This window comes from Nylanderia fulva, unplaced genomic scaffold (genome assembly GCF_048542155.1).
Source record: "Nylanderia fulva isolate GAGA-0341 unplaced genomic scaffold, ASM4854215v1 Scaffold2, whole genome shotgun sequence".
NCBI lineage: Eukaryota > Metazoa > Arthropoda > Insecta > Hymenoptera > Formicidae > Nylanderia > Nylanderia fulva.
In genome coordinates this window covers 2778079-2794558 of record NW_028190263.1, presented here as the reverse complement: position 1 = coordinate 2794558, position 16480 = coordinate 2778079, and the positions used below count along the sequence as shown (strand labels likewise).

At 34.7% G+C, this 16480-nt stretch overlaps 1 protein-coding gene across 1 annotated transcript in view; it reads left to right on the top strand.

Moving 5' to 3' along the window:
- The window catches only part of Obsc (Obscurin), a 37259-nt gene that overhangs the window by 7737 nt on the left and 13042 nt on the right, over positions 1-16480 (top strand). The window contains 16 exon segments of the mRNA XM_029321372.2: positions 1596-1718; positions 2005-2175; positions 3283-3364; positions 4181-4276; positions 6242-6334; positions 7930-8094; positions 8339-8476; positions 8565-10074; positions 10450-10704; positions 11258-11293; positions 12194-12439; positions 12609-12750; positions 12931-13328; positions 13571-14475; positions 14618-15197; positions 16060-16194. Of these exon segments, the coding sequence (XP_029177205.2) occupies positions 1596-1718; positions 2005-2175; positions 3283-3364; positions 4181-4276; positions 6242-6334; positions 7930-8094; positions 8339-8476; positions 8565-10074; positions 10450-10704; positions 11258-11293; positions 12194-12439; positions 12609-12750; positions 12931-13328; positions 13571-14475; positions 14618-15197; positions 16060-16194 (5075 nt within the window).

The window sequence follows — 16480 nt, the reverse complement described above, 5'->3', positions numbered from 1 at the left end:
CAGAGTTTATCAATTATAAAAAAATCTATTGATATGTTTTAAAATAAAATAAATTACCTATATATATTATATGTATTAAGTATATTATTTTATATATATATGTATATCAATTATATAGCAACTAAAAAGAGGAAGAATAAAAGAAAAGAAGTCTGCGAGAAACCTTATGTGGACAAATGCATGATTCATCATTCTCGAAGGCTATTATCTAAATTCATATTTTAAACTGGGCGAAATGGATCACTTGCACTATATGTTAACGACAAACAAAAGCAGAGTGGCTACGACCTACGACAAGGACGTTCTTATTAAATTACATATTGTGTTTTCAAAGAAAACTATAGTGAATCTCAACCGTGTATTTTTAACAAATATATCTATAGTAAATAAAATTTAATGCTTGGATAAATATATATTATCGAACTATTTATGAAGAGTGATTCAATAAATTCCTCTTCTTTGGATTTGTTGGCGTGTTTAGAATTGTTAGGAAACACAGAATAGTAAGCGAATTCCCGCGATACATCGTCTTGTGATCGTTTAACAATAGATGAGACAAAAGCGGTCCATAGATACATAGCTCCATTTAACGCGAATTTGGAGTTAAGCGCGATTCCAAAATAAATTCAATCCCTTTGAATTATGACGACGCTAATGAAGATTAAGCATTTATACACGTCCAAGGCAATAATATCTCGCGCACGATCGTATCTCTGCTGTGATTGGCGGTCGGCCAGAGTGTCAGTAAAACTGATAGTGCATAAGTTATTGCTAAGAAAGAATCTTCGAATGCTGGGAAACCTGTATTAATGGAACATCTGTTTCACGTCACAAATTTTGAACGCTATCGATGTTTTTTTTTGAACAAAAAATAATATTCTTTAACTTGTATAATTAATACGAATCATTATCATTAATTATTGTAATTGTTTAATTGAACCGGCGAAAGAAAAAATAAGCTGCACTTCAGAAAATGATAAAGTAAATCAGTAATAAAAAAGTAAAATTTATTTTTAATTGTTCAATGTATTTTATTTCGATTTTTGCGTTTATGGAACTCTTTCTTAGGCAATGCACGTGATAATCAGCGTAAAATGTAAATGTCGCGCGATAATAAAGCTTGTCGTGTGTAGCAATTCGGATACATTCGCCAGCAAATTTTGCGTTCTGTGAATGGGCGATGACTTCGATGACAGGATGGCATGCAGCCTTAGTCATTTCGAGTAAATATAACTGCGTGACTCCCACGCACTCGGACATCTTCTATCTACATCACCCCTTTCGATAGCATCCGATCGAATCAGATTAGATTCAGAATTCTAAACTGACCTAAAAATAGCTGCGAAAGTATCAAAATTCGTGGATATTTTCGAGAAGAGATTATATTTTTAATAAGCTATTAAATATTAAAAATATGTAATTGCATAGAGATTATCAGAGATTAAAAAATGTAACTCTCAATTTTATACAATTTTATAAAATTTTTTACAATTTTTTATAATCTCTAAAAAGACTTTTAAATATCTGGCAAAATATTTCTTTTGTAATATTTCTTTTTATAATACATACATATATCTAATGGAATTTATTTTTAGGGTACACGTTCGTGCACCTAACGGAAGGCAAGGATGGTTACCCATATCCATTTTAATGCTAACAACGCTTAGTGAAGACAGTTCATCAATGAGTCGACCAGAAGATTCTTATTATCGGCGAGAGTATGTATTTATATTTATTTAACTCGCAATTTCCTAAATTTATTCTTGACATTTTTAGCTGTTTAATTATAAATTGCGATCTTTTTTCTTCTTTATCTTTCTCTTTTATTTTTATCTTTAAATTATTCTATCATTTCTTTAATTAAATTTTATTTTATATCGCAAGCTTAAGGACTTAAGCTTATTATAATTTATTAAATTTCAAATCCTTGTAATTATATTTTTATATATGTATATATATGGTAACTTTATATAATGGAGAAAAATATCTTTCGTTTACTTACAGGGCCGTCGTGAAAGAATTAATCGAGACGGAGGAAGAATTCGGTAGGGATCTTCAGCTGGTCGTCGAACGATACCTGAAGCCTCTCGACAACCCTGATGTCCCGCGGAGCGTCCGAGACAACAAAGAAATTATTTTCACTAATCTGAAACAAATAGCCGATTTTCACAACACGTATGTATTTACAGCGTACACTGGTAATAAAAGAAAACGACCCACTGCGATACTACACAAGCATTCGTGAATACAATACAAAGTCGGACCTTACACACCTTTTTCTACTGATTTTTTTTTTTAATTTGTCGATAAAGGAGTTAAAATTATATTAGATATGAAAAGGAGTTTATTATAATTTATAAACAGCATTCACGAGCTTTACGAGTATGAAACAATATATTTTTATTTCTGTTCTTGCTATAGAATTTATATATTAATGACGATTTTATAAATTTTATTACACTATAGTACTCATCTAAATGTATAAATAAATACCAACACTACATATCTTTTTTTTTACACAATACTGAGCATTGAAAAAACACAAACACTATTTACTTTTGGCATTATAATTGGTTTAATCAATTAAATTGGCATTATCATTGACACAAAGATTGTCACACGATCACACCACATACGCATACAATATACGCTGCACATACGATTTCTTTCGCTTGTAGCAGATTACGATGTATAAAGCGTAAGTTTACACATCGAAACGTATTTTGTGTGGTAGTGTGCTTCTTCGTACATGTGTCCCAACAAAATTAATCTATATCTAAACTATTGCTTTTAAAAAAATTAATTATAGGTAGTACCCTTTATTTAAATGTCAAACTATGATTTTAAGTGTAACAAATTGAATTTTATAAAATTGTACAAGCCTGAGATAAACATAATGTTTGTCTAACTCTGTCACAAAAGAAAATTACCATTCATTATCATAATTCATTATTGATATATACGTTACTAGACAAGTTATTTCTGTATTGATTACATTACTAACTAGATCAACGTTAATCTATTAGCGCCCGTTAATGTTGATCTTTCTGTTTCACGCTGAGAGTTAAATCAGATTCTAATTTCTTCATAAAAAACCCCCATAAGACCCATTTTCCCGTGTATCAGTAAATAATACTGATAACCAAATGTACCGTATTATCTTCTCTCCGTATCGCATTTAAGTAATATGTGTCGCACTTTAGAGATGACGCAGACTTCCATTCCGTAGCATGTTAGGCGTGGTGTGATTTTGGCATGATAATTAATTCCGGCCTTACTTAGATCGTTCGGCAGGGTGTTGATCGAGGGTGTCAAGTATTATGCGGATCAACCACGTATGCTCGGCAAAACTTTCTTGAGACTGGTAAGTTTTAATTAATATTGCCATAATTTATTGTTAAAATAATGTTATACTAATTTCCATTAATTTGTAAACATTGCTCTTTCTTCTTAATTCTACATACTTTAAATTTTTTAATTCAGTACTTATGTACATGTTAGATTAAGAGAAGCAATTGTTTGCAAATAAAAAAAATAAAAAATATACTGATTTTGAATAATGGAATTATTAAAGTAATTTTATCTTAATCATAATAATTAATTACAATAAGTAAAATATCAATTTAAAATATTAATGATGTTTATGTGTTATGTTATAGATATCGAAGAAAATTTTACACCATTTTTGAATTTTTATTAAATTGGATATAAAATCATTTATCATATGATAAATATTAATTTTGTATAATGATGATGACATAAACGTGATAATATATTTGAGTTAATGAAATTAATTATTTTAATAAAAACAGTGTTTATTTTTCGAACTATGTGGAATCGTTACTGCTATCCATATATTTATCAGTGATATAATACGTGATTGACGAGACATATATCTCGTTTATAAAAAAAACTTGGTAATACAGGAAGATAGTGACATTTATGACTGAGATCTTTAATTTATTCGATGATCTGAGAAAAAAATGTATGATATCTCTATCTTAGAGCGAAAATAAAAACAAATAAAGTGGTGCAAAACATTTCTTTGATGTGTGTCGAACTATATACTCGTGAAAATATACAAAGTAAAAGATGAGATTTTTTACGATTAAATTTCAAGATCATATAACTGATGTTTGAATAGAAACGCTGATTGCAATAAGATGTCATTCTATTCCAGGAGAGAGATTTTGACAAGCACGTGGCGTACTGCAGGGACGAGCCAGCTGCTCAGGAATTTCTTCAGACAAACAACGAAGCACGCGAATACTTCGAGGTAAGTTTTTTGTTTTATTATTATCATTGCAGAAATTAAATGTAAATTTAAGTTAAATGTAAAAATTAAGAAAATATTATATTCAAACTTTTACAATTTTTTTTTATTTGTATTATTTCTTTTAATTTTTTTTATTAACCAATAAGAACTGTTCACATTTCTAATTGAGAATTAAGTACTAATTTTAAATCGAGGCGTGACTGAGGCACGAGATGCAGTTTCAAGTCAGATTGAATTAATATTATATTCATCGAGATAAATTGAGACGTTAATATCATTGAATTAAATATGAATCATACCAAGTTGGCATTATGTAAATATTCTAAAAATATTCAAATACTTATTTGTATTCTGATGCATAATTGTAATTATAACATACCAATTAAGTGAATATACATTCAAAGATGTGCACTTTTTATGTATGTTGTAAATCACATTTATTTTAATAGGTATTAAAAATAAATTAAAACTGTGACATAATATCCTGTAATTTGCAAAATTGAATACGACATGCATGTTGCGAATTTTCTACGTGATTCCATGTTCGATTGCTGTGGCGGTATGGATTGGAGAAAATGATGTAATTATATAACAGACGGGGATATGCGGGCGTCTGTCCAGCCCTCAAAATAGCTGAGTTTATTCTTAACGGACGGAACATCTTTCGTCCGTCTTGCCTACGGCTGATAGTATCGAGATGCATACTACTGAAAAATGCATTTTTGTTAAAGTTAAGGATACAGCAGACAAAATATCGTAATATTACACAATGCTATATATATCACAGCAAAAATATTTCATATTAAACGTATTCTTTTTTTTATAAATTTTTCTCTTTTAAAATTTATTAATTATTTCTAATAAATAAAATTTTCTTTCTAAATTTTTTTAAAGACATTTGTTATTTACTGTGTGGACAGAAAGATTATAATTTTAGTATCAAGGGAAAAGATGAATCAAGTTTTTAAAAAAATATTCAATCTATGTATTTGAAATTAAATTTTAAGGAAATAACAAATAAGATACTTCCTTGAATCTTTTATAACATTTAACATCGGGAAATAATGTGAGGCAAATATTTCAGATTCTTAACGAGCTATCTTTTATCCACAGATTTTTCTATAAATTTATATTTTGTATGAAGGAAGAGGGAACACAATTTCCTGTCTATGTAGAGGATAATCGAAAGACGACTGAAAGAAACCGGGATCCGGAGCCTAACGGAGGGTATTCGCGCTCTCTTCGTGTTGTTTTCGCGTGTGGTCAGTAGTCGCACACGAAACCGTCCGGCGTCTAAGTATAGCCGTTGCCGTATCGGTCCTCCTAGTGTGTTGCGACGAGTTGCGAGAGATTCTTCTTCAGTACCGCGAACCACTGACCACCGTGTGTGCGAGCGTGATCCACAGAATCCGATCGAGCGTCGATCGGGACTCCCGAAGGAGGCAGTTCGTCCGCGACGATCAACACGACCAAGTATTTTCCGATCGATAGACCAGGCTCTCCCGAGGTGTTACCTTCAAGGTGCGCGTCCAGTAGGGAAGTTCTCCGTTCTCCAAGCGTGTTGTCTTGGTACCAAAATCGCGAGACGTCGCGATACGTCAATCTTGCGCGCGTCAACTCTCACACCCTCGATGACAACGCGCGCGCACTCACGTATGTGAGGGTGACACACGCATATGTTGCACGCAAAATTCAGTCACACATCCAAAAATACAGTTGTTCTAGGCAGAACTCTCTGGTGTTGCTGCCGGTATCGAATTACGTCCGTTGTGGCGCGAATCGTCGTCGAAATATCTCGAGAACGCGCCGGGATCGTTTTATTGTTAGTGACTCTCGAAAGAGATTAAGAGTTTGAATTTTTTTTGTTTATAATTTATTATATATATTTTTGTCTCCCAGCGTCTATAAGTAAATTGAAAAAAATAGACGATCTAATTAATCGTGCCATCGCTTCCTTTCTTGCAGGAGTTGAGCCAGACTCTGGGCGACGACAAAAGTATATCGGAACATTTAAAGCTTCCAATACAACGCATAAACGACTACCAGCTCCTGCTAAAGGTATGTTGTATATTTTTTTCGTTTTATTATCTCTCGTTTTTGTCATAAAATTTTAGAATCTCGTTATCGTCGTTTGCAATAATAGGAATATATCGTATATTATTTTAATACAGAAAATAATATATTATAAAACATATATAAAATTTGTTGAAAGTTTGAGAAAGATCTCAGAAAGATTATTTTCGAAGAGGAATAAAAAAACCTATTTAAATGTAACGCACTTGATACTTTTTTTAGTCGATGAAATCATTGTAATGAGACAATCAGACAGTTAAATATATGTAAATGGATGTACAGCACGACCTATATTTCCACATGAATTTTATTGCGTCGGACGGAAATAGCGCGGCGCTAAAGAGCTTTCCACTTTGCCTTGAAATCGTGTCTCCTCGACACATAATTGCCATTCATTCACTCGGAATATTTATAACAGATCGACGGAGACACGAATTATAAAAGTCCGCCTCATTGTATAAATGAAAAAAAATCAGTATCTTTCAGTTTGTGTCCTAAATACTAAATTTAATCCCCATCTATTTAATTTTTAAAGCTCGATAGACGAGATCTATAACTGATTGCACAGATATTAGATCTTTCATATATGTATGTACTTGCTCTTTGCAATGTACACTCTTCTAAGCCAAATAGATTAATTGTAGCATGCGGGCCAATTGCCCGGGAAAATGAGACAAGAACAAGGTGACAACATTTACATTGAACTAAGGAGCGAGTATATAAGAATGTTCGGTAATTGATGATTCTCTGTTTCTCTCTTTCTTGGCTTATACATACTTATGATTATTTATTCATATCGCTGCTACAGGTCGCCGCTGTAATAAACGCAAGTTTTAAAATAAACACGGTAAACATTAGCATTATAGCTAGAAGCTTTAAAAATACTTTCGCGCTTATTAATCATTGGCATTAACAAGTTTGTTAAATTTAGAACAAGTTTAGAGCGATATGATTTTTTACGGAAACAAATTCTTGGAGTTTTGCGATCGAAAGTGATAATTTGATACAAATAAATTTTCTTAATTTGACTTTACAAATTTGCAAGTACATGCTAAGAAGAGATCGCGAATTTATCGAGGAATGCAACGTGGCTTTCGATAAATCTGGACACTTCGTATAAAAACGACGTTATAGAAAACATTTCGCGTTTGTGTGTACGAATGCGTAGGTGTCGTACAAATTTAGCAAGCTAAAAGTGCGTCGCCACAACAGATTACACCTCCGAGAGAGCTACGATTAATTTATGGAAAAATTCTGCGCAAACACGAAGGAGACAGACGTAGTCGTAAAACATCGCGATGGTTAATAAGCGTGTCCAAGTACACAAGATACACAGGTACACAAGCTAATTTGGTCCAAGGATGAGAGTCGAATCGAGACGAATCTTATTTCGAATCGATTCCGGTCGCAAAAATACATTCCTACAGATATGAATGTATAAGCCAAGAATCATTAATTATCGAACATTCTTGCTTGCGTCTTGTTTCAATGTAAATGTCTTGTTCTCGTCTCATTTTCTTGGACAAATGGCATGCTAATGTATAAATCGCTTTATAAATTATTATCGCACATATTCGCAGGAGCTGGTGAAATATTCGACCCGATTAGGCGAAAACTGCGACGATCTCCAAAAGGCGCTAGAATTGATGCTAGGAATCCCTCACAGGGCAACCGATAATAAATTCATAAGCAATATCGAAGGATACAAAGGGAATATTCACAAACTTGGTAGATTACTCACACATGTAAGTACATTTGATAAACAAATTATAATAAGTAAAACAAAAAACGATTAAAAAATTAAAAATAATTGATAAGAATTTTTCTCTATTATTTTATATAATTTTCTTATACGCATTTTGAATTATTTAATAATAATTAAAATAATTAAAATTATTTTTAATAATCATAAATATATAGATATGAATAAAGAAGGTTTCAGCGATTATGATTAATTCGTTTGAGTGAAAATTATGTTTGTATTCTTAGGAATGGTACACAGTTATTGATAAGGAAGGAAAAAGCAAAGAGAGATACTTATTTCTATTCAAAGCGCGAATTCTCGTTTGCAAAGTCAGACGGATCTCGGAAGATAGATCAGTTTTCGTTCTAAAGGATATTATTCGAGTAAGGGAGTATTGATATATCACAATCACGTTGCGATCAAAATATACACGTAGAACAATGCAATAAATTTGATTACATTTTATTTTAGTTACCGGAAGTAGAAGTGAAGGATCATCCCGGTGACATACGATCCTTCGAACTACACAGCCCTACTATCCCCAATTATCCTATCACTTTAGTAGCTCACAAGGATCCCGTGAAAGCTTACTGGCTCAGGGAGATTCGTCAATACGCCAGCGATCTGGTCGCTCTCGCCGAGCACGCAGCGGACGATCTTCAAGTGACCGAAGAAGTACCGGAAACCAAGGAAGAACTCAAGAGCGACGAGAAGCCGGTACCAGTTAAGGTTGAACCACTACAAGCGAATCCGGAATCACTCAAAGTCCAAGTGAAGGAAGAAGCTAAGGCAAATCTAGGCCCACCGAAGGTAGATTCGATCAAGGACACCAAAGTTGTAGAGAAGCCAGTTAAAGTTGAACCACAACAAGCGAATCCGGAATCACTCAAAGTCCAAGTGAAGGAAGAAGCTAAGGCAAATCCAAGTCCACCAAAGGTAGATTCGATCAAGGACGCAAAAGTTGTAGAAAAGTCAGTTAAAGTTGAACCACAACAAGCGAATCCGGAATCACTCAAAGTCCAAGTGAAGGAAGAAGCTAAGGCAAATCCAGGTCCACCAAAGGTAGATTCGATCAAGGACGCCAAAGTTGTAGAAAAGCCAGTTAAAGTTGAACCACAACAAACGAATCCGGAATCACTCAAAGTTCAAGCGAAGGAAGAAGCTAAGGCAAACCCAGGTCCACCAAAGGTAGATTCGATCAAGGACGCCAAAGTTGTAGAGAAGCCAGTTAAAGTTGAACCACAACAAGCGAATCCGGAATCACTTAAAGTCCAAGTGAAGGAAGAAGTTAAGGCAAATCCAGGTCCACCGAAGGTAGATTCGATCAAGGACGCAAAAGTAGAAAAGCCAGTTAAAGTTGAACCACAACAAGCGAATCCGGAATCACTCAAAGTTCAAGGGAAGGAAGAAGCTAAGATAAACCCAGCTAAGGCAAACCCAGGTCCTCCGAAAGTAGACTCGATCAAGGACACCAAAGTTGTAGAGAAGTCAGTTAAACCACAACAAGCGAATCCGGAATCACTCAAAGTTCAAGCAAAGGAAGAATCTAAGACAAATCCGGGTCCACCGAAGGTAGACTCGATCAAGGGCACCAAAGTTGAAGAGAAATCAGTTAAACCACAACAAACGAATCCGGAATCACTCAAAGTTCAAGCAAAGGAAGAAGCTAAGGCAAATCCGGGTCTACCGACGGTAGACTCGATCAAGGACACCAAGGTTGTAGAGAAGCCAGTTAAAGTTGAACCACAACAAGCGAATCCGGAATTACTCAATAAAGCTCAAGCAAAGGAAAAAGCTAAGGCAAATCCGGGTCCACCGAAGGTAGACTCGATCAAGGACTCCACCAAGGTTGTGGAGAAGAGGAAGGACTCTGTGACCAACGTATCGGAAGCGAAGAAGACTAAGGTCGACGAAACGCAAGCAGACATGTCCCGAAGATATTCCTCAAGTCGATATAGTACTTCCTCGAAGGTCGTGGAAGGTAAAAGCTCGTTTTATTACATCACAGAAACGCTCTCTCGTAATTCGATGTCGCATGTTCGTTAGAATTGGCAATGTAGATCGATGTTGCATACTTGCAGCGCTTATTCCAATAAATGCAATAAAAGTATGATATATGTATTAATGGGTTAGGTCAATTTAAAACTCTAAGAAATAACTTTATAGAATGAAATAAATTATCAATTTTTTTAAAATTATATTTAAAATTTAAATATTAGCAATAATTGTTTTGTCTCATTCGGATATGATGAAAATACGATAAAACCAGAAATAAAAAATAATTTCAAGCTCTTCAATTTGAATCTCGCAAACGCACTATGTGTGTCAACTATAGTAAGATAATTTTCAAATATAGAATACTCGTCAATATCGAGTAGTCGTAATGGCGTATCCACGTACACGGAATCGGCAGCATCCGCTGTCGAGACGAGGATGTCTTCCTCGGCACAAGGAGACCAAATATCAGAAACCACAACTTCGTACGAGACTGCGATTATCGGTGATGCAACAGCAGACTCGAAAAGCGAAAAGGGAACTGCCCAAGTCACTCTCGGTGCTGAGGCTGGCAAACCGGTGTTTATCAAGACGATAGAGGGATGCAGTGTGGAACGTAAGTATGCGATGTGAAATTTTATTTAGATATTTGTATGTGTCACATATGTTTCGTCACTAATATCGAATGTATTATAGCAAAAGTCATCTGTATAAAAACGGCTAAAAAAAACTCTTTATATTTTGCTTTTTTCGTAATTATGAGCAAAGTAAAGAGCATTAAAGAAATTAAGCTCTTAATTGAATTTTTATTAAAAAATACAAAAAATCAAGTAATAAAACAATGTATAGTACATAAAATATAACGTGACATATCTTTGATATGTGCATTAAATACACACATTTTTGTTAATAATTCCTATTTTAAACACGTTGAATTTATGTAATATTATACAGTATTATTTAAATGAATTTGATATAATATATATAATTATATTGTATAATCTAGCCAATTATGGTAGGAACATTTTTTCATCGAATTTTATCTTTATATTATAATCAATTTGATATTTAGGAAATTGGCATATTAAATTTTCTACAAACAATTGCAAAAAATAAAGACATGTATCCGAATATCACAAGACATAAGATACACATTTTTACTGTTCTAGCGTTGCGACCAAAAAGGGCATTGATACACGCTATAGGTAAAGTGACACGTACTTTGCTAGTTATCAGCATTTACTATTCTTTGCATTTCTTCTATATGTCTCTTTGAAACTTTTCATGTTATTCCATTAGCCAGCTGAGTCAACTATGCTTTTAGACGTGATACTACATTATGCTGGCCAAACACGCTTCGCCGCTAAATGTTCGCTATATGTATACTATGTCTACAGTAAACATTTATATTTCACTACACTGACAAGTTACTCTGACGTAGATCTTCAACACAATCAAACTCTGACATACTTTTATTAGACTCCTTTATGATTATTGAAAGTTCGTATTATTTATGGATATATGTTATAATTTTAACTTAAATTTATTGCATATTTTAACAAGCGATGCGCTTTATGAAGATCTGCTTCAATCATCTCTCTCAAAATAAAATATCGAAACATTCCATTACAAATATATATCTATATGTATGTATTTTCAATGTTGTTTTATGACAAACAAGATCCTTATTTCTGTCATTAAATTCAAACATTGATCACTTTTTCCAATATTTTATATTTTCAAATATTTTATATCTTGAATTATGTCCTGTAATGCATTACACATTTATCCTTTCATCACACATTATTATATAACATATTTTTTCAATTATATACAATACAAATCAAATAATAGGTGGATGATATGTCATCATGTTGAATAGAAATATTAATAACTACATTAAATATATTCTGGTATATTTGTATATTAAAAATATCACGTTTAAAAAATGATATAAGACGTTATTTGCAGCTAGAATATTTTAGACGTAGAACAGTTATATTTATTATGAATTGTGGACGGATTCTCGCTTTTCATATTTTCATTACTCTTCGGAATTTCGCGACCTATCATTTGCTTCGCGTTAATTCGAGTGATCTTTGCAGCTGGAGAGGTTGCAACTTTCGAGTGCACGTTGTTGACCGCCGATTCCACCACCAGAATGCAATGGCTAAAAGATAACAAACCAATGGAGGATAAACTGGCTGATCGCGTCTCTACCACGAGGAACGACACCAAGTGCAAGCTCGAGATCCAGAATGTTCACGAGTCAGATACCGGCATATACATTGCACGTGCTCTGAATACGAAAGGCGAGGCGACGTGCACTGCTCAATTAGTGGTTCAACAATGTAAGTTGTGATAGAAAAAAAATTCGAGAAAGAAACTTAAAGGACGTCTGTACAATTTAAATATCTTTTAGATTTTTTTGTAATATTTTTAAAATGTTTTTACGTTGAAATAAATGAGATAAATGTTTGGACAAATTTTTTTGTTTCTTTAAATTTTAAAATATCGCAGTGAGTCCAGAAGAAAAAAAGGCAAGGGCAGATGCAAATGGACCTATATTTTTGGTGCGTTTGAAGGATACCGAACTTCTCGAGAATACCTATTTACGCTTTATGATCAAGGTCAAGGGAGAGCCTAATCCAGAAATAAAATTGTAAGTTTAGAGATTTAATTATATAAAGGGATAACTAAAATTTATATATTTTGAAATTAGAAACTAAAAAATATTTTTATACAAAAAAGAGTATATTTATTTCATAATCTATTTACAGTTATATAACATTAAAGAAAAGTCTCATAAAGAAAATTAATAAATAAATATGTATTTTTTTAGCTTCAAGGACGGCGTTTTAATCGACGCAAAGTACGAACGTGTAAAAATCGTAAGAGATAATGCTGAAAAAGGATTTTACGAACTGGTGATTGCCGACGTTCAGAAACAAGATGCTGGAAAATATTCGTGCACAGCTATGAATCGTTATGGCGATGCTACATGCGAGGCGGTAGTGACGGTGACAGATGAAAAGCCGCTATTCCTAGGACTTCCTGAAGGTCTTCTCGAGCTCGGAGGCGAACCGAACTTTATTTGGTCGCGCGATGGACAACCGTTCGATCCTGAAGAGAGATTTAAGGTTCTTTTCCAAGATAAGGAGGACACTCTGGCACTGGTTTTCCAGTATGTAAAACCCGAAGACGCTGGTCTTTATACATGCGTGGCGCAGACTAGCACAGGTAAATTGCAATTATTTTTTAAGGAAATTGTTAATGTTATATTAACATTTTTTTATAAACTAGACATTTTATTATATATTTTATATTTTAATCTTAATTCCCGAATGCCTATTATGTACTTAATTTTAATTTGTTAATGTGATAAATTATTTAGAAAATATTTAATAACACATTCTTTTTGGATATAAATATTTTTTGTGTTTTTAGATATATTAATAATCTAAAAATTCTCAAATGTGCAGGTAACATTAGCTGCAGCGCGGAATTAACGGTGCAAGGATCTGTGAATCAGTTGTATAAAGATCCGGAAAAACCAAAATTACAAACGGAATCGAAGCAATCCGAAGTGAATATCGGTGCTTCCGCAATGTTAGATTTGCAGGTGAAGGGTTACCCTAAGCCGGACATCAAATGGACCAAGGATGGTCAAGAGATCGCAGCCGGTGGCAGGATCAAGTACCTCTGGGAGGACGAGGAGTCTCTCTCGCTGGTAATTAAACAAGTCACCGCCAAAGACGCCGGTGTTTATACCATCACTGCAAAGAATGAACTCGGCGAAGATAGCACTCAGATCGAGCTGATCGTCAAGTCTGCGCCAAAGGTCACGATGAAGCAATCCGACATGATAATTCTCATCGAGGATACGGGCACAATGACTGTCCAAGTGGAAGCCACCCCGGCGCCGGAAGTTACGTGGTACAAAGACGGTCAGCTGATCGAGGAGAGCGATCGTTTCAAAATCATCAAGGAGAATAATGACACGTACAAGCTGGTACTGAAGAACGCGAAACTGACCGACGCGGGCTCATATTCGATCGTCGCACGAAATGAGGTCAATCAAACGACCGAGATTTGGAGGGTCGGCATCAGATGCCCGCCGAAGATCAAGAAGGGACTCGGTGAGTCGAGAGTGCTCAACGAGGGCGACACGTTGAATCTCTTGATCGAGGTAGACTCCGATGGCGAACCGACGGTGAACTGGTATAAGGACGGGCAACTTCTAACTGCGAGCGATCGCGTGAAGATGACGAAAAACGGAGATAATTATATACTGATAGTCAACGGTGCGAAGGTGGAAGATGCGGCGGTTTATAAGGTTGAAGTGATAAACAAGCATGGTACCATTTCGGACGAGACGAGGATCAGAGTACGTAGTTGATCTTTTAAGACACTATATTTTAAAATTGCCTTTAAATTCTGTCCAAGAAAAATTCTTTTGAAATTAATTAAATAATAATTCAATTATTTAAATTATTTAATTTAAATATTTTGATAACAAATTTTCGCAGGTACGAGGCATACCGCGATTCAAGACGAAACTATGCGATATGACCGCGAACGAGGGCGAGCTGAACTTCGAGTTCGTGGTCGAGGTCGAGGGTTTCCCGAAGCCGAGCGTACACTGGTTTCTGGGCGATGTTGAAATCACCGAGAAGCGCACAGAGTACACTCGTATAGAGGAGGGTGATAATTACAAGCTCGTTATCAAGGAGTTGACGACCGAGCTGAAGGGTCACTATACTTGCAAAGTGCAGAACGAATACGGCGAGAATTCGAGCAGCTCCAACTTGACGGTGAACACCCGGCCAAAGTTGCTGAAGAAACTGGCGGACCAGAAGTTGAACGAGGGCGAAACGCTCACGCTGTCATTCGAGGTGGCTGGTACACCGGATCCGGAAGTCAAATGGTACAAGGACGGAGAAGAGGTGACGGCGGATGCCAGGATTAAGATCACTAGGGATAGTCAGCGGAGCGAAAGCTACGATTTGACGGTGACGCTGTTGAAGGGCAGCGATGGAGGCTTGTACGAAGTGCGAGCCGAGAACGAGCTGGGTTACGTCAGTAGCAAGAGCAAGGTCATCGTGCTGAGTAAGTATCCACGTATCTTCATCTTCTTTAATTCTAGACCCGGAACTCGATTCTGTTTAACGCGAGCTATAATGTTTGATTGCAAAATTATACGATAATGCAATTTATCTCGTAAAACAATAATAAAGTGATATTAATATATAATATAATTGTATATACTTCAAAGAATTAATTTGCGGAATTTAAATCGCAATTATAAGATAACTTCGTAATTTTAGAAATATTTATTTTCGAATGAAGTCTTACTTAATCTTACATAGTCGAGTTCTGGAGTTAAATTCGGAGAAAATTTTAGCAGAGTTAAGGAAACTCTATTAAGGAAATCTTACGAGGATGGCTGAAATCGTGATAATTGCCAAAACGAGGTGGTCAGCAATAAACAGCATATATTTCTAGTTTATGAGAAATCGAAGCAATAAAAGTCGTCATGTTTCGACAACGTTCAGTAAGTACTGGATGCAAACGAAACAATTTCCTTTTTTATTTTTGATCTCCCGGTGTGATACCCTGGGAATTTTCTGACGGCCTTTAAAAGACGAGGTTTAATCGAGATGTTTTTCTCATAGTTCTTCTATTGTAGATCTAGATATTTAAAAGATATGTGTGTGTAAAAACGAAAGTTCTTCTGATTTCCTTAAACGAAAGAGAGGAGCACCACTCTTTCGACGCGTCACATTATTGACGTTGACGCAGAAAATGTTCTCTTTTTTATTTCTTTTTATTGATTCATTTTTATGTTTGTGTTGCTTCGGAATTTTTCCGATTTTTTTTAAACTCGTATTATTTTTAAATGTCATAAGTGTTGACATTTCACATCTTGAAGCATGTCATGATAAAGACTCGAAAGAATGTACTTCCGTAGCTAAAACGGAAGATGAGAAGGTAGAACCTCCGAAAGAGAAGGCCAAAAAGACGTCGGTGGAAGAAACGAAGAAATTAGTGAAGGAACAGTTGTTGCCACAGCAAACTCTACGCGCCGAAGAATCGGAATCGGAAGGTAAATTAATTGCGCGTCAATTTGAGTATCTAGTTAAATTGAACTACGTCAGAGTGAAATAAAGTTTGCTTCGTTTGAAACGCAAAGCATAATTACGCTTTGACAATTAAGACACCAATTCGCGATTTGTATGTCGCACGTTTCGATAAAAGTTTTATTAGAAGACACTTTCTAATTGTAAGATCAAATTTTTTAAAATAATTTATACTAAAAAATACTGTCCATGCTAAGAGTCAAGCTATTGTTTTGCAATATTTATATTAAATTTTTTTCAAGTTTTGAAAAA